At 63.1% G+C, this 23,490-nt stretch overlaps 2 protein-coding genes across 8 annotated transcripts; one reads left to right on the forward strand and one right to left on the reverse strand.

The window, feature by feature from the left end:
* The first annotated feature begins 1,993 nt into the window (after positions 1–1,993).
* On the forward strand, positions 1,994–20,648 carry SMTN (smoothelin). 7 transcript variants are annotated; one of them, XM_085238571.1, is made up of 22 exons: positions 1,994–2,198; positions 5,821–5,981; positions 6,071–6,164; positions 6,252–6,330; positions 6,416–6,720; positions 7,793–7,889; positions 8,087–8,361; positions 8,545–8,608; positions 9,488–9,580; positions 9,879–10,277; positions 11,026–11,126; positions 13,076–13,192; positions 14,256–14,420; positions 14,545–14,620; positions 14,720–14,884; positions 15,534–15,596; positions 15,737–15,803; positions 15,950–16,120; positions 16,196–16,319; positions 16,399–16,550; positions 17,872–18,041; positions 20,362–20,510. In XM_085238571.1, the coding sequence occupies exons 1-21, from the start codon at positions 2,148–2,150 to the stop codon at positions 18,014–18,016; spliced, it is 2,964 nt and encodes a 987-aa protein (XP_085094697.1). In that variant the 5' UTR covers positions 1,994–2,147; the 3' UTR covers positions 18,017–18,041; positions 20,362–20,510. The 7 variants fall into 7 exon arrangements, with proteins under 7 accessions (XP_085094697.1, XP_085094696.1, XP_085094698.1 ...); XM_085238570.1 differs by lacking the exon at positions 17,872–18,041 and having other exon boundaries at positions 20,362–20,648; XM_085238574.1 differs by lacking the exon at positions 13,076–13,192 and having other exon boundaries at positions 1,997–2,198.
* Positions 20,649–21,340: 692 nt separating this feature from the next.
* SELENOM (selenoprotein M) lies at positions 21,341–23,482 on the reverse strand. The gene is made up of 5 exons (XM_085238579.1): positions 23,315–23,482; positions 23,207–23,242; positions 23,104–23,138; positions 22,571–22,649; positions 21,341–22,482 (listed from the first exon to the last, which is right to left on the reverse strand). Exons 1-5 carry the CDS (start codon positions 23,411–23,413, stop codon positions 22,270–22,272), a joined length of 462 nt encoding a protein of 153 aa, XP_085094705.1. The 5' UTR covers positions 23,414–23,482; the 3' UTR covers positions 21,341–22,269.
* Positions 23,483–23,490: the final 8 nt, after the last annotated feature.

A 23,490-nucleotide genomic window follows, 5' to 3' on the forward strand; every position in this document is an offset into this window, starting at 1 on the left:
TTTGCAACTCATCCTAGCCCTGCACACATATTGCTGTCCTGAGCACGTGCCAGCCCTGCTCCAGCCTCTGCCTTCCATCTCCCTCTGCTCCCAGCGGACGCAGTGCTCTTGCCAGCCCATGGCTGCATCCTCTGATGCTGTGCAGCTGCTCCTGTTGGCAGCATGGCACCGGCACAACCAGGTGCTTGGCACAGTGAGGTACAGCAGGAGCATCTGGCTCAGTGCAACAGCTCTTCCTTGCACCACTGGGCACCATGCAACACTCTGTGTGCCAGACACTGCTCGTAACGCTGTGGAGTGCCAGCATCTCTGTGAGCAGCAGGAGCGGGCAGACCGATGGACAGACCTGCTGATTCTCTTGTGCACGGGATGGTAGGCACAGCAGACGTTCAGCCCCGGAGATTGATGCTTGAAACAAATCACAGCAAAGAGAAGTGGTGCGTGCCAGCTGGGTATGGTGAGAAGAACTGGAGTCCTCAGTGCCTGCAACAGCATTGCTCCTCCTCGGGCAGATGTGGGACCTTCCTCATCGCACGGCTTCTTCACATCTTGGTGATGTGGCATCTGCAGTGCTGGGAGGAGGCTGTACAGTGCCCGTGCCAGAGCAGGATGTGAGGAATTAAATACTTCTGATCCTGCCCTGGCCTTGAGCAGAATGTGAGTCACATTTGAGAAATGGGTACATCTGTTTAGGAAGGAGTGCTCTGTCCTGAGCGAATGGCATCAGTTGTGCCCAGGCAGATGGGCCTCATGGCTGCTCTGGGACAGAGATTCGTGCTGAAGGGTTGGCAGAGCTGCAGCACTGCTGCGCGTTCCTTACCTTCTTCTTCCCTGGGGCTATCAGCTCTTGAAGCCACCTGATGCTCAACTGCATGCTGAGCGGGAAATCCACAGCACCAAGGCTTGGAGGTGCAGTCCCCAGGAGGAAGAGGAGGAGGCACAAAACCTGGCTGCCTGCCTCCCTCCTTCAGCTGGGAGTAGGTGTAGCCTCACATGGCTGGAGGAGCTTCTCCACTGCCTGGGCACCTTGGGGCCCTGAGCCATGGGAACTGAGAACCCCAAAAGTCAGCCAGCATGATGTCACTGCTTGTAATAGCTCTGTGGGAGCTGCCCTGGATGTTGGCATGCAGAGGAGCAGCATCGCTGTGTTACACCTGTGCTTGTTGTGCAGCAAAGCCAGGAGCTTTCCTCCTCCTCCTCTTCCCTGAGTGCATGCGGTGGCTTTTGGTAGCCAGGGGCAGGGGATAGAGGCCTGGCACAGGCATCCCGTGGGGACGGCTCTCTTTGTTTTACTTCTACACGATTAATAGAATCTCCTACAAGACTGTGTTCAGCTGGGTGCACACACAGCAGCTCCCCAGGGTCACTGCTGCAGAGAGCCCAGGGGATGCAGTGCCATCGGCACTGAGCATGCAGAGGTGCTGCAGGGTTACAAGCTTGGGTAAAAGTGGCTCAGAGAGGCACAGAGGGACACCTGAACAGGTAGTGATGGACAGCAGTTGCGGGAGCAAAGCTCTGCTTTGTGTGTGTCGAGGTTCTCGTGCTCCAGGCTGCCCTATCAGCAGAGCTCAGCCGTGCTCCCACCTATGGGTGCTGTGCAGGACCTCTGAGCACACCATGCCCTCCTGCACCCACCGGGCTGCTCCCAACGAGCACCAGGGAAGGGGCCAAGAGCTGCAGTCCGGGAAGAAGCTCCGGGCACATTTACAGCCAAATTTGGGTTTTCACTGAAAGCCCGAGTCGGACGGAAATATTTCCATGATGTCTCTCCCGTCGGCTTCTAATTCCGAACAAAAGTTTCCTTTTACACAAACAAACTTCGCCGAGGTCGGGCAGCCCGTGCCCACCCGGGGCTCCGCGCCTCGGAGGCCTCACCAGGGGCTGCCGGACCGCGGGGGGAAGCCGGGCCCGCTCCCACCCTCCGGGGGCGGCCGTACCGAGGCGGGGCCGGGGCGGGACGGCGGGACCGGTCGGGGCCGTCCCGCCCGGAGCGGAGAACCAATGGCGGCGGTGGGCGCGGGCGGGGCGGCGCGGGGCCGGGCCGGGCGGGAGCGGGACTGCGCGGGGCTGCGGGAGCGGGCCCGGCCCGGTGCTGTGTCGGGAGCGGACGGGACCCGGAGCCTCGCGGGGGGCAGCGGGCGGGCACGATGTCCCAGGAGAGCCTGCAGGGTATGGACGAGAGCGCGCTGAGAAAGCTGGTGAGTGCCCGCACCGCGGGGCGGGGGGGGGCGGGAGGAACGCTCGATGTGCCCGCAGGCGGCACCGCTCCCGCTGCGGCGTGGTGCCCGGTGCCCTCGGGCCGGGCAGAGAGCGGGGCTGCTGCGGGGAGCTGCTGCGGGACCGCGGGGGGAGCTCCGGGCGCTCCCTCGGCGCTCTTCCGGCTGTGCCCCATCGCCCGCTCTGCTCGGACTGACATCCGTCCGTCGGCTCCGTCCCCTCGGCCGACGGTTCCCCGCTGCCAGCACGGCTCGCCGTGCGATGCCGGGCGGGACGCGATGCCCGCCGTCTGCCACGCGTGCCCCGGGTCTCCGCTTCCCGCTGGCCCGGCTCCGGCAGCCGTGCCCTCCCCGGCCACCTGCTTCCTGTGGGCATCCCGGCGCCCCCGGAGCAGCTTCCTGCCGGCCCCGCTCCGTGCCAAGCCCTTGGCTGCGTTGTTGCGACCGGCCTGGGATGGCTGCTCTCGTGGGCCGTGGATCGCCCCTCGTGCGGCCAAGAGGTGGGAGTGGGCTTGGAGCCACTCGGGGATCCGCGCTGGGAAGCTGCTTTGGGACGTGAGCTGCCACCCGGCGTGCCGCCCGGTTCGGTGCCGCCCGGCCGCCTGCCCGCCTCCGTGCGCTGAGCCCCGCGCCGTCTCCACGGGCTGTTTGGGGAATGGAGAGCGGCAGGAAGCTGAGTCAACTCGGAAAGAACGTCCGCGGGGAACAGGAAAGGGTCGGGGTGCCGCTGGGACAGCACGGAGGTCAGCACGGGGTCCGTGCAGCCCGCAACTCCCAGCTGTCCTCAGTCCGCTGTGAGCGCAGCTCACAAACCCATCTTCAGCCCTGGAGATGTGGGGATGGGCGCTCGGGCTTTCTCCCGGCTCTCTGCTTCCCACCTGAGGCCGCAGGGAGCTGAGAATGAGGCAGTCCCCATTTGACCACGGGGTGCTTCACACCTCATCCTTTCCCACCGCAGCGGGCTGCGTGCAGGTGCTGCTGGCTGGCTGTGCAGGTGTCCGGGGAGAGGCTGAACCCGTGGGGCTGCACAGCACTCCGGGACTGCACTGATGTGTGCTGCTTCTCTCCATCCTGCTGCAGCCCTGGGTCTCTGTAGGATGATGTTCCCCTGTCCCTGAATGGCCTCACCCCAGGGCTGCCCGCAGCTCTCCCTGTGCCCATGCAGCTGGAGGAAGCCTGCTCCGGGCTGACGTGAGCCGGGGAAGGAATTTTTTTTTTGGTTAGGTTTTGGCTCCGCTTAGCTAGAAGAGGATTAGCCCATATAAGGGAAAACTGCCTGCCTCTGCCCCGCTTCCTCCTGCTCCTTCTCTCTCCCCATCCCTCGTTTCCTTGTTCTCCTCCTCTTTTCGCCCAGTGGCAGAACTCCCAGCAGCTCTCTGATGTCCCCGGGGTGCCACCGTGTGGGACCTGAGGGCAGCCCGGAGCGGGCGCTGGCTCCCCGCAGCGGTGAGAGGGGCAGGTGCTGCTGTGGGGCTCATCCTGTCCAGCAGCGATGGGGATGCTGCTCCGGCTCTTTTCCCCAGCGCTGAGTTTCCCTGCGGCCGCGCTCCAGCTGCTCAGCGCCCCTCTGTGCACTGCCTGTCCCAGAGCTGGATGGAAAGCCTGGGCTAATTAGAGCTAATTATGGCCCTCTGCTGGTGGACGTGCCCTGGGCTGAGGCAAGGCTGAGTGTTGCCATGCTCGGGCATCACCAGGAAAGCAGCTCGTGGTGGTTTGCCAGCACCCTCCTCACAAAGCCACTTTGTGTGGGACGAGGCAGGCGTTTGCTCACAACCATTAATTTACTGTGGGCTGGGCAGGGCCCGTGGGGCCCTGGCATGTGCCGAGCTCAGGGCTTGTCACTGCAAGGCCCCGCGGCCCCTTCCAGCCCTGGCTCCAGCTGTGGTTTCCGGCACGTTGCCCCACGAGCCGTGTGTTTGCCGTGTGCTGGCTCCATGCTGACGTGGGCTTGAGACGGGGCTCCTGCTGCCCTGCCGCCATCTCTCCTGCAGCGGAAAGGCTGAACCCTCCGGGACCCCGGTGCAGGTCAGACCCCATCCAGCAGATGCCCATGGGAAGGGAAGACCCTGGTTCTTCTCCTTCTTTCCCTCCACGCTGCTGCCTTTGCACCCCGGCCACGAGGCTCAGAGCTCCTGTGCCAAGTGCCGGGGTTGCAGAGCATGCAGTCGGCAGCTTATTTAGCAAATGGTCAGGGCCTCGGCCTCCCAGCGTGAGGTGGAGGAGTGTTTTTGTGTCCTTAAGGCCTTTACACAGCTGCAGAGCGCCTTGTTGCCTCCTTTCCATCCTCCTGGCCCGTTGCAGAAGTCCCCTGAGAGGCTGTGGGTGTTCAGATGGCAGCTCTGCCCGGCTTTGCTTGGGGCTCTGCTGCTGCCTCAGGACCTTCTGTGCACACAGGAGCTGGGACTGATGGAAGATGGGGTGGCCCCAGGGCTTCTCGCTGTGGCCTTGGGCCTCTCCTGTGCTGTCTGTGAGGGCAGACGCTTCTCCTACCCCAGGGATGCCATGTAGGGCTGTGAGGGTGGGCTGGGGCTGTTCACATGCCTGGCCTTATGTCTCAGTGGTGCTGAGCTCACCAATGCTGTGCTCCGGGACCCTGCTGTGTGCTGAGCCAGCAGGGAAAGGGCTGTTCTGTTGCAAAGGCTGTGACTCCGGATGAGAGCTCACACCCTGCAGCACGTGGCACAGGGCTGCAGCCCCCGGCTCTGTCCCCGGGAGGCGGATGCTCGCACTGCTGCAGGATGCTGATATGGGATGCTGATATCACTGCACGGCAGGGGGTGCTGGGAGGGACATGGGAAGGAGCATGTTTGCTTTAAGCTGCAACCCCTGATGACAATGATCCTCATTTCCAACACTGTGCTGCCCAGCAGGAGCTGACCCACAGGGGAAGGTGTCCCTGGGAGTGGCAGTGTGAAAAATGCTGCTCCCAGATGGGTATCGGTGGCTTTTCAGGGATGGGCTGTCAGCAGATGCAGTGTGTGCCACGGGCCTGCAGCGGGCTGCAGCCTCCACTAGCTTGTTGCATGCCTGGGGACAAGAGCTGTGCTTCTGGCCCTGTTGTGACCTGAAGCTCAGTGACCAGTTGGTTGGCCTGGCGGTGTCCTGTGGGAATGTGAGGAAGAGGACTGCTGCCTTCGCCCTTTGGTGCGGCCGCTGCTGCTCCCAGCATGCCGGGCCCTGATGCTGACAGCAGCTGCTGCAGGTCACAGGGTTTATTTTTAACAAGCTCCATGGGAAATCGTTTTCCCGGTTTCCTCACTGCGAGCCAGTGCTTGGGCAGGGCCTGGTGTCCCGCAGCAGAGCTATACCTGCTTTGTGCAGAGGCTGCTCTGAGCGCAGGCCGCTGGCACAGCTCACGCTGCAACTCTGCTCTGGAGGAGGGGAAGCCCCCTGTGTGCTGCTGCAGTGCTGGGTGCTGTGCCCGCTCCCTGAGGCGATGTCCAGCTCTGGCCGACCTCACATCCCATCCCACGCCGGGGTTGGGCCACCCCTTGTCCCCCGGAGCGGGGGCAGACAGTGCCAGGCAGTGTGCGCCAGGCGCGTGGGCAGCACGGGACAGACGGCCCCATTGTGCCCAGCGCCCAGCCCTGTTCTGTCCTCCCAGCTGGAGGCGACGCTGGACCTCGCCGAGCGGCGCCGCATCCGCTCAGCCATCCGGGAGCTGCAGCGGCAGGAGCTGGAGCGGGACGAGGAGGCGCTGGCCTCCAAACGCTTCCGCACCGAGCGTGGCAGCCACCGGCAGGACAACAAGGAGAACTGGCTGCGGTGAGTACCTGGGGCACGGCAGGACCCCGGCACCGTTGGCCGTGTGGGACTTTGCTCCCGTGCGGCTCTCACCCCTGGCTTCGGCGCAGGTCGCAGCAGCTGGAGGAGGAGCAGCAGAAGGCCCTCGCCTCGCTGTCCCGGGAACTTGAGTCCATCAACGATGTGGAAGAACTGACGAAGCTGGTGAGTGCCTGACGGTGGGGCGGCACGAGGGAGTGGAGTGCCACCGAGCCCTCGCTGTGCCTCATTCCTGGCTCTGCCCCTTCGCAGCTGCGGGCAGCCAGCGAGTACGAGGAGCGCAAGCTGATCCGCGCCGCCATCCGCAAGCTGCGGGCTGAGGAGATCGAAGGTGAGCTCCCCGTGTCTGGGCTGCTCTGCAGATGCTGGGATGCGCCCAGTTCCTTCCTGAACTTTACCTTATTGCTTCCACCCAGCTGCAGCCCTGGCTGGGAACGTGCAGAGCAGCCGCAGGGATGGTGCTGAGCCCGCAGCCGTGCCCGCACGTGCAGAACGCAGCAGGAGAGATGATGCTGAAACGGCAGCTCTGGTTGGGAACGGGGAGAGCTCTCAGAGGGCAGGCTCTGAGCTGCCGGCCGTGGTGAGTGTGGAAAGCAGCACTGAGCCCGTGGAGAACAGTCAGAGGGGCGATGCTGAACAGCCGGTGCTGACCAGGACGGAGGAGAGCAGCTGTAGGGGGGATGCAGACAGACTGCCTGCTGAGGAGCCTGAACGCTCCGTGGTGAGTGCTGGTGGGGGTGCCACTGGGAGTTGCTGAGTCCTTTGCTTGTGCCAGCCTCCTGGGAGCACAAATCCCTGTGCGTGTGTGACTTACCTGCCTTAGGGGACTGGGATGGGTGACATTGGTGGTGGAGCACAGGTCTGAAGGGACATGGGGATGTGGCTGCGCTCAGGACACCAACGTGGGCTGTGTGAGGGCTCCCTGCTAGCCTGCCCTGTAGTGATGGATGAGCTGGTGGAGCAGGGGCAGGGCTGGGAGAGGGGGGTGCAAGCCCAAACTCCCTGCCTAGCAGTGATGGCCCTGCAGGACATGGCAGCTTTGTGGTGGTTGAATGTCCTCCCAAGGACACAGCACAGGGCTTCCACTTGAGAGAGAGAGTGGGAAGGGACAAGCAGTGGTTTGACCCCCAGGCCACCTCTGTTCAGCTCAGCTTTTCCATCTGCCTCCCTCACGTCTGTATGAGGCTGGTGGCAAGGAAAGGGAAGGTGACCCTGTGCCACTTCCTTCCTGGTCAGCATCTGCTGGCACTGCGGCACCCCCAGCATACAGCTGTCTTTGTAGGGATGTTTTCTGATTAGACAGCCCATCTCACCTCACTTGGACAATTTATCCAAAAGCTAAAGCTTTTCCCTTAAGCAGAGACCATGGTGGGGTACACATTTTGGCACTGGTTTCCCCCATGCATCCCTTGGCTGTGTTCCCCTCTCTGCCTCTCCCCATCCTATAGTTATACCGGGATCTCAGCCCACGTGCCCTGGGCTGCTGATTCCACTTGCCCCTTTGTGGCACAATGCCACCTCTCCAGTACACTTATCTCTTTAGCAGCCTTCTGCAGTAACCCTGGTGCAGGGTGTGAGCTGCTGTGTTTGATGAAGTCTCACTCCTTGCCCTGCAGCATGGGGATGGCACTGGGGGAGGCTGCAATCTGCAGCATGAGCCTGGCCAGGTGGCAGGATGGGACAGTGCTGCTGGAAGTGGCATTCTGACCCACCTTTCATGAGGACGTGCCTGGACACAGTGGGATGGAGGCAGCAGTGGGGCTGGCTGGGCTCTCACCCCTGCTTTCTTCCAGGCCCATGAGCAGGAGGAGGAGCAGGAGCGCAGGCAAGCTGAACTGCAGGACCTGAATAGCCAGCAGCTGAGAGAACCCCAGAAACCCCCTACCCAGGGTGAGTCCATGTCTGCAACACATTCCAGGGGAAGAACAGAGCTTGGGAATGCAGGAGAAAGTTAAGTCTGGGAGAGAACAGGAAGATGGAGGGGCTGCAGTGGGTCTCCTGGAAAGCCCAAGCTGGTATCCAGGTGCCTGGTGGGCTGGGGCCACAGGAGTGGGGATACTGTACAGAGCCTCTTATCTGTCCTGCAGCCACAGCCTCAGGGTCCCTGGTGCTCCTGGACCTGCACCCAGCCCTGGAGCCCACTGCAGCCCTGCAGCCCGAAGAGCAAACCGCAGAGGTGGAGCTGCACACCAAGCGGGCATCTGAGTGTGAGCTGCAGTACCAGGAGGAGAGATCTGGCAGCCCCTGTCCTGTGCAGGAGCCCAGTGTGGAGCCAGCAGAGGCCCCGTGCAGCACAGGGCAGAGCCACCAGGCGGAGCAGGACGGCCCAACACAGCCCTGCGCTGTCACTCAGAGTGGCCAGGTATGGGAACACTGCATTGATGGGTGCTGGGAGCCACGCAGACCACAGCCCCCAAATTCTCAGCGTGGGGCTGGAGGTGCCGCACATGGCACGTGGCCTGTCACGGTGCTTGTCCCTCTGAGCTGCTTAGGTCAGATTTTGCCAGCTCCCCAGCTCACCGTGCTGCCCCTTTCCCCCCTGCAGTTTGTCATCTGCGTGCGAGGCCAGGTGTCGGGGAAGGCTGCCATGCCACAGGAGAAGCCAGCGGGTAAGGGCTGCCCCAGGCAGCAGGCAGCTGGGCCTTCAGCAACCCCAGGCCATCCCCTGAGAGTCCAGGGGGATGCACTGCCCTGTGTGGGGCAGGACGGACCTCTGGGGATGGGGATGCAGCGCCTGATTGGGCTCAGGGCCTGCTCAGGCCTGGGCCAGGCAGTGGGGTGGCAGGCACGGTGTTTACAAGTCCCCCAGCTACCGGCCGGGCTGCTGCAGGGCCATGAAAGGGAATCTGTGCGTGCAGCAAACCTCGGCCTTTTGCATTCTTTGTCCCAATAAGGCTGGAGCTGAGCACCGGTCCAGCCCTGGCCCCCCCGGGGCTGTGCTTGCTGGCCTGGCCGGGGGCTGTGCGCTGCTCTGGGCCCTCCGTGCCTGGCCGGGTGCTCTTGGCAGCCCAGAGAGATTGTGTTGGGCAATTGATGCCCTCGTGCTGCTGTTGGGAAAGTGTTTCCCTTCTTCTGTGCCAGGAGGAAATTAGACCAAATGGGAGCTTGCAGCTGTGGGCACCCTCAGGGTCATGGCCCTGCAGGGAGCCTTCAGTGTGGCACAGGCTCAGGCCTGGTGGCTGGGGAAGGGCTGAGCCCTGCTGCCCTGGGGCAGAGCAGGGGCAGCTGAGCAGCTCGGCTCCCTCCTGCACGCCACGGAGCCTGCATAGTGCTAGCCCTGCTCTGCTGGGGTCCCATGGGAGCTGGAATAATCACACAGCCCCTGTGTTCCTCCATCACCCTCCTGTGCTCTGTGGGGTGCACTGAGCTCCAGGGACATGGGTGACACTGGGGAGAGCTGACATCCCTGCTTCATTCTGTGCTTACTCTCTGCTCCCTCCATCTCATTCCTTGCACATGGACATGGCCTGTCCCTTCCCGGCTGATAGCACCCACCCAGAGCACAGCACGGACCCCATCTCGCCTCAACGCTCAGCGCTGGGAGCAAACACCGTCCTCGCCGTGCCCACAGGGCCACGCAGGTGAGGGCACATCGTGGCTGTTGTGCTCCATTTGGGGCTCCCACCCATGTGTGCGTGGACAGGCAGAAGCTCAGAGAGCTGCCGGGCACCCGGGGGGCAGCATCTCTGTGGGCAGCATGCATGGGGACGGCACGCATTGTGAGGACGGCATGCACTGCGGGGATAGCATGCACTGCAGGGATAGCATGCACTATTGGGGAGGCTGGGGGGTCAGCGTGCATCGCGGGGTGCCCGGGCTGCATGCACGGCGTGCACTCGACGTGGCACCCATCTGACCCGGCTGCTCTGTCCCCCGCAGAGCCGAGCCCCGTGCAGCGCTCCTCCTCGGTGCGGGAACGCGCGCAGCGCTTCGCTCCTTCGGGCGCGACCCCGGTGGGCACCGCGGGGCGGCAGCGGGCGGCGGCGGGCGGCCCCGAGGGGGCGGGCGGCGCTGCGGGGCGGGCCGGACCCGGCCAATGGCAGCGGGGGCCTCGCACGGCCCCGCCGGGCCCCGATCAAAACGCGAGGGGAGCCGGTGGCGGAGGAGCAGAGCAGCGCCCGCGGCCCGCCGGCCCCCGCCCCGCCGGTACCGGCCCCACCGCCGCCCACGACGGCATGAAGACGTACTTCACCATCGAGATCAAGGATGGGCGCGTGCAGCCCCACACGCAGTCCGTCACGCCCCGCATCGTGGCCGCCCCCGGCAGCCAGCGGGCAGGTGGGCACCGGGCGGGCGGCACGGGGACAGTGGGGACGGTGGGCACCCAGGGAACGGCAGGGAGGGTTGGCGCCCGGCGGGGCGTTGTATGGTTGGATGTATGGTGGGTGCTGCTAGGACAGGCAGGTGGGGGAGCAGAGGTGGGACGTGGGATGCTGGGCGCCCAGCGTGGGCTCTGCAAAAGGGCAGGAGTGTGGCAGCCCTCGCCCTTTGGCTCCAAGGCTCGTCCCCGTCCAGGTGCTCCCTCCTATCCCACGGTCCTTCCTCCAATCCTACAGCCTTGTCCCCTCCCGGTCCTGCAGCCCAGCCCCAGAGCACAGCACAGCCCCGTGCTCTTGCCCTGTCCCTGCAGACCCGCCTCTGTGCTGGCATGGGCATCGTGCAAAGTGCCATCCCCGCTGCTGCCCTGTGTGCCATGCAGCCCTGCCTGCCCGTATCAGGACATCCTAGGATGCCTCTGTGCGCTCTCCGGGGCTGTCCCTCACGCCAGGAGGTCTTGGCTCCCCCTGGAGAGCTGCGGGAAGTGTCCATCTTAGGGGTGAAGGCATGCTGGGGGGGCCTGGCTCCCCCCTGACGCAGCAGCTCCCACATGCTTTAGACGTCCCCGCAGCCCTCTCTGTGCACCAGAGCTCAGAGCTCTGCTGCAGGAGCAGGATGCGCCGGAGCCGGTACCTCTCCCCATCTGCGGGCACAGGGCTGAGCCTGTCGGGCTGGAGCGCTCCCCGAGTGCCCGCGGCTTCCTTTTCAGAGCTCACCCTGGGGCTGAGGAGCACTCCCATCCGCATCACCGCCATCCCCAGCAGCACCAGTGGCATCTGCAGCATCACCACCAGCAGCAATGTCGTCAAAGTGAGTGTGCTCAGGGCCCTGGGTGTGGGGTGGGAGCAGCCCCGTGCATCGAGGCAGGTGCTCGGTGCTGGCAGTTCGTTTGGGGGGCTCTGTTGTGTGGACAGGGGAGCTCCCAGGGCCTGTGTGTAAACCCACATCCTTGTCCAGGTGAGCCCCCCCTGTGCCACAGTGTGTAGAGATGCTTAGAGAAGGGAGTGGGTAAGGGGCAAGTTTTGTGGGTCTCCCCCTTTGCTCTCAGCTACCTCATAGGGTTGTTGCAGCTCAGGGAAACCCACTGCCATCCAGCCCTGTGTTTTCCATTCTGGGAATGAAGCTTGGCCATGGGGCTGGGGAGCATCTCTAGGGCCCTGCTTCAGGGGCTCTGCCCTGCAGTCTGCCCTGGGTCCTGCCTCTTCCTCCTTCTGTGCTCTCCAGCTGTGCCTGCCTGGTGCAGGGGGATTCTTGGGGACAACTGGAAAAAAAACAAACCCATCCCCGGCTCTGATCTGGGTAGAGATGAGGACACAGCCCTGGGTGCTGCGGTAGCAGGCTGGAGGTGCCTAGAAGGCAGCACAGTGCTTACAGCTCTTCAAGTGCTTTTATCTGCTGTTGGCCATCTAGGGCAATGCGAAGCGTGCGCGTGTGCAGTGGTGTTGGCAGGAGCTGGGATGTCCAGAACTGTGCTGCCTTGCTCATGGGACCAAGTGCCTGCCTGCTTCTCCGGGCATGGCCAAGGTGGTGGTCAGGGTGCTGCTCGCTTACTGTGGGCCCAGCTCGGTGCTCACCTCGACCAGCATGCAGCCTGGTGGGGCTGCAGCAGGTGCTGCCCATGCCAAAGGTGCAGCTCTCTGCCCACGGAGGGTGACAGCCCCGCACTAATGCGCTCACGCAGGCTTGGCCCTGCGGCCTGTCAGCTCTCATTAAGGTATTAGCAGTGTTGTGGCACCGGGTGGGTGCTTGGGGACCAGGGCTGGACACAACCTCCAGGTGTGCTGCAAGCAGGCAGGGAGGAGGAGGAAGAGGAGGAGGAAGGAGCTGTGGTGCCCTCAGCCCTGCCAGGTAGGGGTTGGTTTGACACATGGTGTGTGTGGGGCTGGGAGCTGCTGCCTTTTGCTGGGAGTGCTGCGTGCGCCTTGGGAGCTGGCAGATGTGGAGCTCATGGGGCTCCGTGCAGCAAGGGGAAGTGAGAGCCATGGTCACGGCCGGTGGCATTGCCCTGCAGCAGTGCTTGCCTGAGGCCGGGGCTTTGAGCTGGGTGGGTGCCACGGGGCAGGATGGCTGCAAGAAGTTGTGCAGGAGGGGCTGTCTGCACGCAGCGGAGCAGTGCTGCTGGGGTGGATCCTGCAGGGTCTCTGCTACTGCCTGCTTGCCTCGCAGAGCCCCGCTGCTGCATGGCCACAGTGGCAGCAGCTGCGAGGCCGTGGGGACAGAGGCAGGAGCCCATTCCCTGCAGCAGCCACCAGGGCCCCCCTTTGCTGGGCCACCTGGTCCCGTGGGGCCTGGAAACACTTCCAAGTGTCAGCGCCTGCCTCGGCGCCCCTGCACGGGACCCCTGGCCGCGCCGCGACAAGAATAGCCGGGCCGGCCTCCAGCCGGGGGTGGTGCCCCTGCAGCCCCTATAAAGGGCAGGGGACAGCTGAGAGGGGCCCGCTGCGGCACCCGCAGCCCTGGAGCCCGCCGGCAGCATGCCGGGGATCAGCCTGGAGGGCCTGGCTCAGGCCGGGGCGGCCGAGCTGGAGGAGCTGCGGCGGGAGCTGCAAGCCTTCGGGCGGGCAGTGGAGGGGCAGCTGGAGCAGGCCGTGCGGCAGGTGCAGCCCCTGGCCCGCGCCCTGCGGGATCTGGAGGAGGAGCACCTGGTGCTGCGGGCCGAGCTGGCGCGCCTGGGCCGCCGGCTGGACCTGCTGGCCCTATGGCTGGCGCCGCCGGAGCCTGTGGAGAAGGACCTCAGCACCCTGTTTCTGGAAGCACAGGACCCTTGCGCTCATTTTGAGGGCACCGAGGAGTCCGGCAGCCCGGTGGCCCATCCACCCACTTTCTCCAGCACGCGCCAACAGTCGACCCTGCACCTCTCCCGGAGCGACAGTTTTGTGAGTGCGGGCCGGGCCGAGCCTGGCTGGGCTGCCCCGTCCTGGGCAGCACCCGCTGTGGGGGGGCACGGCGCCGGGGCCGAGGAGAAACCCTCGGCTGGGGGTGGGATGGGTGTGCAGTGTGGCTGGATCAGCTGCAATCACAGCTTGCTGCTGTGGGAGGCCGGTGCCGGGCAGGGCTGCGAGCCAATGGCGCCTGCCTGCTTCGCATTGCTGGCGTGCCGGCCGTGGGGCAGCTGTCCCGGCCCTTGCGTGGGCTCGCCTCGCGGTCGTCACCTCGCCCTGCAGTGGCCCTGGGTTCTGTGCTGCTCCTCCTGCCCAGAGCTTCACTGCGGCGTGCTGCATTGCTGGCACTGGGCTGAGCCACTGGGGAGCCAGCCGGTGCCAATAATGCGTGCCCTCACGCCTGGCAGCGGTGTGAGATGGGGCCAGGTGTGCAGCGGGGCTGCCTTGGCCCGACACCTCCCACCCGCTGCCTCCAGGCCCTATTCTGGGCCTGGAGATCTGCCCACAGCGCATTGCTTGGGGGTCGTGCTGAAAGGGACTTGGTGTCCTGGCCGTGCTCCCGCGGGGGCTGAGCTGGCCTAGTTCCTGAGTGGAGATGACGAGGAGGCTCTTGATCTCCTGTGCAAGCTCTTCTTTCTGCTAAGTCCTTTAATTCCCTGGAAATCCCTTGTGTTGCTAATGGTGTGCACTGGCTTTGCCAGCACCTTGCCAGCTTTAGGGCACCGGGCATGGTGCCCCCCTGCCTCACCGGAGGCCCTAGTAGTGGCAGTGGGTCGTGGGTGTCTACAGGCTGCAATTTGGAGACGTTTTGGCAGCAGGTACAAGAGCACCTGGGGCCTCCTGGGGCAGGGTGGGCTGCGACGTGTTGAGTGTTGGGGATGTGGCATTCTGCCTGCAATGGTCACTGCTGACATCCACGGCGTACCGCCAGCCGTGAGCTCCTACACCACACAGTGCATCCCCACTGTCCCTGCTGCCTGTGGCACTGGGTAAGCATTGGGCTCATTAAGGGGCAGTTGGGCTGGTGAGGCTCAGGCATGCGGTGCTCTCCTTGCAGCCGGTGGAACCGGAGCTGGTGGTGGAGCAGCCCCAGGCGCCGAGGCTGCAGCCAGAGCTGCCCAATGGCATGGAGAAGGTGCAAGTGAGGGAAGTGGAGAAAAAGAGCAAGCTGAACGTCGAGGAGCTGAACAGGATCGAGGATGAGAGTGTTCTGGATAAGATGGTACGTCCTTCGCTGTGATGGTGCGGGCTTCTGAGGGCAAGATACAGGCTGGAGATAAAGGGGCTTGGAACTGGGTGGGAGAAAAGAGCAGAGGGGCCGTGCTGACCTCCCCTTCCTCCTGCAGCTGGATCAGACCACAGACTTTGAGGAGCGACGGCTGATCCGCAATGCCATGCGGGAGCTGCGCCAGCGCAAGCGAGGTATTTGGCAGCTGCTAAGAGGGGGCAATGCTGATTCCCCATGTGGGGTCATGGACCTTGCATCTCGCTGCTGACACCATCTCCTTTGTGCATTCGCAGACCAGCGGGAGAAGGAACGGGACCAGCGGCTGCAGGAGATGAAGAGCCAGGCTACAATGAGCAGGGCTGGCCACAACACTGAGACCACCAGCACGCAGAGCACCCAGTCAGCCGATGGCTCAGCCCGCAGCACTGTCACCAAAACCGAGCGCCTCATCCAGTCTAGTAAGAGCAGGGCTCTGCAAGCACGCTTGCTGCTGAGGTTCACCACTAGTTCTCTGTCTGCCGTTTTCTCTGCGCTTGCCCTGACTGGGACCAATGGCATTTCCAGCATTAGCCCAGCCTGTGGCATGCACCAGGCTTTGCAAAGCCCAGGGCAAGGGACGGTAGAGAGCTGGGCATCTTCTGTTGCTCTCTCTGTTCAGGTAGGTGACAGCATAGCACACGGGGTCAGCTGCACCCTGCAGAGAGCAAGACCCTGGTTTAGGGCTGGGTTTCACTGTCTTTCCTTGGTCAGCCTCCTGCTTTAGCCTTCCTGGGGCCTGAGCCTTAAGGGGATCTGCTCTAGTGCCTTCCCACCTGACCTATGTTCCCCATTGGGGTGGCACAGGGCTTGTGGGCCCACTCCTGTCACCCACACTTCTGCCAGCTGACTCAAGCTGAGAGTAGCTGTCTGTGGCTGCTCCAGCCTTCCTGCCTCACTGCTCCATCACTCTGGCCTCTCTGTTCCACTTAGTTGCTGCCTAGGGGCACACAGCTTCTGTCTCATCCCCGTGCTTATGCTGGATGTCTCTGCCATGCTGTGCAGACACGAGGGTAGTTCACAGTGCTTAGTCTCTAACCCAGCTGACCCCCTTTGCTTTCTCCCTTGCAGATGATGGCAGCAAGACTTCCCGCACAACAACCATGGAGTCGAGTTATGTGAAGAGATCAGACAGTAAGAGCTTTAGCTGCCTTTTATCAATGGCATCCCTAGTGCTGCAGAGACATAGCAGAGCTTCCCCAGCCTGCCCCAGGTCCCCCAGACTACCCAACTCTGCTGCTCCATGACTGAGGTCTATTTCTTCTACTCTGCAGATGGCAGCAGCAGCACATTTGTTCAAACCAAATCATCCTACAGTTCATCTTCCAAGAAGACAGGCAGGTCAGTGGTGATGCCACCAGCCAGGAGCCTTGAGCTGTGCTGGTTCTGTCCTAGGAGCATGGAGTTCTTTGAGCTGCAGGGGTGATGAGGAGCTGAGAATGACAATGTTCCTTTCTGCACTGAGGCTTTGCCTGTGTCTCTTGCAGCATCTTTGACCGGGAGGATGAGAGTGCCTCAAGGCAGAGCAGCCTGGCTGCGCTGGAACGGCGCCAGGCTGAGAAAAAGAAGGAGCTGATGAAAGCTCAGAGCCTGCCCAAGACATCAACCTCACAGGCTCGCAAGGCCATGATTGAGAAGCTGCAGAAAGAGGGCGGGAGGTGAGGATGTGCCAGGCAAGGAGCAGTTGGGGCAGCAGGCATCACATGCGTTACCCTCTGTGTTTTCTCCCTCAGCTCTCCAAACCCTGCAGCACCGCGTGCAGCTGTGCAGCGCTCCTCCAGCTGTGGTGTCCCCAATGCCAACAGCATCAAGCAGATGTTGCTAGACTGGTGCAGAGCTAAGACCCGAGGCTATGAGGTCAGTGCTGCCTCCTCTCCCAATCTTATGCCAGGCTGGGCCAGTCACTGTGCCCCTTAGTAACTGTCCTTTCCTGCAGCACGTGGACATCCAGAACTTCTCCTCCAGCTGGAGCGATGGCATGGCCTTCTGTGCTTTGGTCCACAACTTTTTTCCAGATGCTTTTGACTACAGCCAGCTCACACCCCAGAACCGCCGTCACAACTTCGAGGTGGCTTTCTCCTCTGCAGAGTACGTAACTCCGGTGCTACTACAAGGGCTGTGGGCATGTCCCAGGCTCAGGACAGCTCTTTCTCCTGCTGCCTGGGTGCAGGGACACAGGCAGGGTTCTGGAGGAGCTGCCCACGCTAGAGGCTCGGTGCCCGTTCGCATCGCTCCTTTCTGTCATACAGTGAGGTTGTGGAAAAGCTGACTTGGCTGTACAGAGCCCCAGTGGGCCAGTACAACCCAGTCTGTTCTGAGGTGGTGGGCATGGGACTGGGTCTCCTGGGCATGGAACATAAAAGCCAAAGGCAGGGCAGGCTCTGTGGGGCAGGGCACCAGCCATGCACAGTGCAGTACCTGGGGAGCTGGGAGTGGGGTTTGTACATGCAGGTGCCTCCTTCACGGTTGTAGGGGCTCAAACACCGTTGCAGCTTCTCAAGTCTCTTCCCTCCCCTTTTGCTTCTGGTTTTCCTGGGTGCTGAGAGATGGGAGCGCATCCAGCTGGAGGGCTGGAAGCCAGGCCCTCTCTCCTTCCTTCTGTCTCTCCTCCCATCCACTCCTACACCCTCCAGCACCCTGCTGGCCTCGCCTTGGGCAGGGCCAGGTGGGTTTCGGAGGGGCCCCATCCCCACCTGCCTGTCAGGTGGCAGCCGGCTGGTGCTCAGTGTGGTGGCACTGGCTGGGAGCTCCCGGCAGCTCCCGCAGTGCTGTTCAGTGGAGCAATCAGGAATAGGGGGCCGTGTGCCTGGGTCTTGGCACTCCTGTTAATAGACTTTTTGCTTTAATTGGGACCGGTGCGTGGACTGAGAGAGCCATCGATCTCTCCGGCCTGGAAGCCAGGTGGCCTCTTGTCCTTCCTCCTCCTCCAGCTCTTGTGAGCGTCTTCTCCTGAGCTTCCTGCACCAGGGCTGTGCCATGCGGTTCCAAGTGGAGCTGGGCAGGATGCTGGGCTTGCCCTGCTCCTGCTGCTCTATATACAAGCTATATAGAGCGCCACTCCACTCTGGAACTCGCTCCCCGAGCACCGGGCGCGCCAGAACACATCACTCCCTCTTCTGTCTCGTTCTGTCATTCCCTCTTGACCTCACGCCTGTCCACACTGCTCACCTGCCCTCCCATCCCCTGCTTGTGAGCCCTGGCCCCCCAAATCACACTGAATGGCCTTGGAGCGCGGCAGTGCCTGGAGCCGTCCTGCCCTGCATCGCGCACCCCCAGAGCATGTGAGAGCAGAGCAGCATCTGCCCGGGGAATGGGAACTGCATTGATCCGTGTCTCTTGTTTTCTCTCTTTCTCCCCTCCCCGACTGGGCTGCGGTCACTGGCTTGCCCCTCTCTCTCCCTGCCCTCAGGAAGCACGCAGACTGTCCGCAGTTGCTGGACGTGGAGGACATGGTCCGGATGCGCGAGCCAGATTGGAAGTGTGTGTACACATACATTCAGGAATTCTATCGCTGCCTGGTCCAGAAGGGGCTGGTAAAAACCAAAAAGTCGTAGCCCATTTTCACCCCCGGGAGCGATGGTGAGAATCTTCCTGTCGATCTACTGCCGCACACCCACCCGCCTGCGTCCCACAGCTTGGCAGGAGGGCCGGGGAGCGGCCGCTGCGGCTGGGGCAGAGAATGGGGTATACTGGTGGGAGAGGGTCGAGTCCCGTTCTGGGAGCAGGGTGGAGGCAATTGGCTGCCTCTCTCCTTTCAGAGCAGCGCTTGTGGGGAGAGGGCTGAGGAGGTGGTCATGGAGGGGACCCAGGGGCCCATGGCTCTCCAGCCTGATGCCAGCAGGAGTGAGGCTGCTGTGGCTTTTCCCTGCCTTCTTCCCGCTCACCCATCCCAGCCCAGGGGCTGAGCAGCTGGATACCAAGGAACACCGCTTTGGTCACCAAAGTGCTCCAGCCTCACTGCCTGCACTCGCTGCCGCTGCCTCCTTTTTCTGTACTTGAGGCTGCCTGTCCCAGGCACGCAGAGGCTGCTGGCTGCAGTGGGGGCTGAGGCCGGTGCTGTGCTGCAGGATCAGGCGTGGCTCAGGGTGCTCCCCTCCCATCGAGGTGCTGCCTGCTCATATATGGGCAGAAGAGGGGAGCCTGGAAAGTGTGACTCAAGGCTGCAGTCCTGCCTCTTCTTGCACTGTTTGTGCCTGTCTTTCAGGGGCATCCTAGCTGGCACTGGAGCCTCCTCTCCCCCAGCTCTGCACTGCACTAGCACACCGAGGCCCAAACAATGCCTTTATAAGGGCAGAGCCTGTCTCCCTCTGCTGCCTTAGCTTTTCCATCACCCTGGCTGGTGGTAGCAAGGGACCTGCTGTGCTCAGGCGGGTGCTTTCCCAAGGCCCTGAGCATGCCCTCCTGGGCTGCTGCATCATACAGTGGGGCTGCTGCAGCCAGACCCTAGGCTCAGAGCCCATTGCTTCCATGGCTGTCTGAGTTCCAGCCCTGCAGCATTAACCAGGAGAGGAGGGCATAAAGAGCAAGGCCCCAGGCAGAGCTCCCAGGCTGGCTACAGCCTTCCAGCATGGCTGCAGCACCGGTGAGGAGCCCAGGAGCCAGGCAGCTTTCTTTAAACCCGGTGCTCCTTGCACCCACGCCTTCCTGCCCAAAGACTGGCACCAACTGTGTGTCTGTGCCAGTGCCAGCCCAGAGCTCCTTGCTCCAAGGGCTGTGCAGGGGCACCGGAGCACATGATGGGTCTAGCAGGGTCTGCAGCTTGGCATGAGGGGAGAGGGCTAGGGATGGGGGATTCTGTGGAAGGTGTCTGATCCTCCCAGTACGGTCGGAGCTGTCCCAGTGAGCCCCTGCTTGGCTCAGCCTGCGTGACATTGGAACCTGGAGCCAGGCTTTGTGGGTTCTGCAGGACCCTAACAGGGATGGCTCCGTCCCCAGCCCCTGCATGAGCCTCAAGCTCAGGCTCAGCTTCAGGCTGCTCAGCTCCAGCCCTGATCTTGGTGCTGGTGCCAGCACAGCCTGTGCTCTGTCAGCCAACGCTGGCAATGGCTGCTGTGCTCTGGGCACTGTCCTTTCATGGGTGGCAGCAGCACTGGGCTGCTCCCAGACAACCCCTGCCAGCCCCAAGACCTGAAGAGCCATGTGAAGGAGGGAGCTGCCCCTTCCCTTCCATCTGTACCCTGCCTGGCTGCAGCAGCAAAAACCCCTGCTGTGCCAGCGGCCCCAGAGACCAAGGAGCCACATGAGGCCTGGTGGAGCCGGGGAGCCACATCTTGGGGTGCAAGCTGGCAGCAGTGGAGCAGAGGTGGTGCTTGTAGCCAAGGGTCAGAGTGAGCAGCAGTGTCATCCAAAGGCCAGCTTTAATGGTGGAGAGGGCCCTGAGGTGGAGAGCAGCTGGGGAAGGGTCTGGCACAGGTCTCAGTGCCCAGCCCAGGCATCAGGGCAGCATAGTGACTCCAATCTGGGGTAGCCATACGCCATTGCTGAGCCACTGGAAATTGTGTGGCTCTAGCAGAGTTGTGCCCACAGTCAGGCCCAATGCAGCCTCCCCAGGCTGTGATCCAGCAGCTGGGTGGGAGGCTGGGAAGCATGGCCAGGGGTTGGGAGCGCAGGGCAGTGTGGGGTGAGGCTGCTCTGGTGGCTTCACTGCAGTGCAGTGGCCTCAGCCTGCACTCATAGTGTGGGGAGCAGGGCTAGGAGGGCTACGAGTACCAATAGCAGGGCAGGGTGTGGGTGGCAGGGAACTGTGGAGGCAGTGGGGGGAGAGTGCTGGCAGGCTGCCTGGCCTCGCAGGCCACACTGGGCTGGGGGCACTGAGGACACTGTGAGGCTGGGGGCAGCCTGGAGCCGGCAGCCCCATCCTGGCCTCCTGCAGGTATGCTGAGGCCCCATGTCTTTGCAGGATGCTGGCAGACTGCGTGCCCCTGGTGGAGGTGGAAGACATGATGATCATGGGGAAGAAGCCAGACGCCAAGTGCGTCTTCACCTATGTGCAGTCCCTCTACAACCACCTGCGTCGCCACGAGATGCGCATGCGGCAGAAAGAGTGCTAGAGCCTGCCCCGGCCTGCGGCTGCCCGACACCTCACTGCCCCCTCCCTGCAGGGACGCTGGTGTGCGGAGGAGCTGCTGCCCCATGGAGAGGCTGGCAGCGGGGGTGGAGAGGCTGTGGGGCTGGCGCTGGACAAAGTTTGGGGCTCCTGGGTCACCCGTTGCTTCGGCCTTGCTGGAGCTCCTCGGTCAGCCTCTGCCCCGGCTGGCTGCCAGCTGAATGTATGGGCAGGGCAGAACGGTGCCAGGTGGGTGGTGCCTAGGATGCCACTCTCCCTGCAGCCAGCTTGGCTCTCCTCCCCTCTGCCATACTCTAGTGTGTTAAGTTATTCATTCTCAAGGAGTTCTTTTTACATGGGCAGGGTCCCTGCTTCCCCAGGGAGGCTGGGGCAGCACAGTACCCTAGGGCCCTGAGCCAGCGTGGGTCTGTGTCTACGTGGCTCAGCCCATGGACCCTGCAAGCCAGGGCCCAGGTGGGCGCTGCTGGTTTTGGTGCAGCCGGGAGGCAGAGTGCCCTGCTCCCCAGGCGGCCTGAGAACAGTTCTGGGCCCCCTGCAAGGAAGCCTCTCTGCCCACCACAGTCCCTGCTTGGTGCCACCTCCCTGGGGACGGCCCTGTGCCAACACCCTGCTTCCCACCGCACACACGTGCCCAGGGCGCTTCCACGGCGGGGACCTGCAGCACCCCCGTGCTGGGGAGCTGGAGGGGAGCGGGGAGGGCCCCAGGGAGCGCGGGGCCAGGGCCAGGACCAGACAGCCCCCGCGCTCCTCCCCAGCTCTGGGCACCTCGTGCTCAGTGCCACTCGCCCCTTCATCACAGTCTACACCTGCGTTGACACCAACACCAGCCAGACAATAAAAGTTTATTCTATAGGGTGATTCTTTGGCTTCGGGTCCTTCTCCCCAACCCCTTCCAGCAACCACTCCACAGCATGCAGGGCCACTTCCCCTCTCCCTGGGAGGATTTGCAGCCTCAGCTGCACCAAGACCCCTCAGCTCTGGAACAGAGGGCCCAGAGCTGGGCTAGCACCCTCACCCCATGCTCCCAATAGGAGCAACTGTGCCCAGAGTTTTGGTACCTGATCTACATGGCCATGAAGACAGCACAGGAACTACATAGCAACCCTGCAACCCCCTCCTGCCTCTGTCCTGCAAGCATGGATGTGCACCCAACTGAGACTGCCCCAGAAAAATGACAAGGTGCAGCTGATGGTAGGCAAGGGCTTTACTGTGTGCTTGACAGAGGCAGCCTTGCTGGTGATGTAAAGCCATACCCTCCTGGGAGGCAGCTGTCCCACCTCCAGGACTCAGTACATCTGCCCTCAGCATGTGGAGCTTTCTGCTGAGAGTTTCATCCTGTCCTGTGCAGGTAGGATACTGCTGTCCAGCACCAGGAGTTGACTGAACCTTGAGGCATGGGAAAGGAGCAAAAAGATCTCTGCTTCTCCTTACTAATCATGCCAGAATGTCTGGGCTGCATGGCTCAGGGGGAAGGCAGGGACAGGCACACAGGCTCACTCAGACGTCCACAGTGCTCGGGAGCCTCTGCTCAAGGCTGGCACCATTCAGGGCACCCTTGGGACAGAGGCTACAGAGCGCCAAGCAACAATGGCAGCAGCAGGGAACATCTCTCTGCTTCCTGCTCACGCTCTCAGCACCCCGTGGCATGCTCCCCAGCCCTGTTTGAAGAGCTGTCCTAACACCCTCAACCCCAAGCTCTAAGGACTGGCTGCACGGCCTCCTACCGCCTGGCACTGCTCATTACAGGTCTGGGCGGTCCTTCTTGTCCTGTTCAGACAGGGTCTTGCTGTCAGCTGCAGGAGCTCTGCGGGGTATTAGGGTGGGCAGTGGCTTGGCAGGGGCAAACTGGAACTCCTCGGGCACAGGGGCTTCGGGAGTCTCCTTGCGGTAGAAGCCCAGCTCTTGCACCAGCTGGTTGATCTCCTCCCGGGTCATGTCGCTCAGGGGGATTCTCTGCACAGAGACAGGGATCCATAGTAGCTCCATCAGCCCAGGTGCCCTGGAGCCTGCAGCTGTGCTCGGTGCTGTGCAGCCCGCTCACCTCCAGCTCCTCATATCTGAAGCTAAGCAGCACGAGCTCAGGGTCGGCGCCGGGCAGGTGCTTCATCTCCAGGTTATGGCTGGGCGATTTGTTAAGGAGTGGCAGTGCCAGGCAGGACAGTCCCGTCCCCCCATCCTCCTCACATCCCATCTCAATCTACGCCCAATTCTGACCCCTGTCCCGTTCTGCTACAAGCTCACATCCCGTCCCGTCCCTTGTCCTCATCCTGGCTCATCCCATCCCCCGTCACATCCCATCCCCATCCCGTCACATCCGTCCTCGTCCCGTTACACCCCGCCCCGCCTCGTCCCATCCAGCCCCCATCATGTCCCCCCCCCCCCCCACTCCACCCTTGTTCCAACGATTCCCATCCCCATCCCACGCCGACCCCATTCCCATCCCATCCCATTCCCATCCCCATCCCTATCCCACTCCATTCCCACCCTACTCCCATCCCACCTCCCTTTGCCCCCTGCCACCCCAATTTCGCTCCATCCCTGACCCATTTCTCCCACCGCTCCGCACAGCGATACTACAGCGGGATGTCCTGGTTGACGAAGGCTTTCACCTGCGGGCAGAGCGGCGCGGTTCGGGGCAGACCCGGCTCGGCTCACCCCGTCCCCGTTAGACACTCACCTCCGGCAGCCGGCTCAGCCGTCACCCGCCGCACGTCTGCGTGCAGACACAGCAAAGCCGTCACGCACAGCCGCTCACAGCCCGCGCCGCCCCCGGCCCCGCACCCACCTCCACTTTGCCCCTCGCCAAGCCCCGGGGCGGCCGCCGCTCGATCCCCGCCGCCGCCGCCAGCAGCAGCAGCAGCGCGGCCAGCACCGCCCGCCGCATCCCGCCACGTCGCGACCGACCCCGCTCTGCGCATGCGCGGCGCTGCGCGGGCACGCACCCGCGCGCGGGCACGGCCG

This window comes from Meleagris gallopavo, chromosome 17 (genome assembly GCF_905368555.1).
Source record: "Meleagris gallopavo chromosome 17, MGAL_WU_HG_1.1, whole genome shotgun sequence".
Classification (NCBI taxonomy): domain Eukaryota; kingdom Metazoa; phylum Chordata; class Aves; order Galliformes; family Phasianidae; genus Meleagris; species Meleagris gallopavo.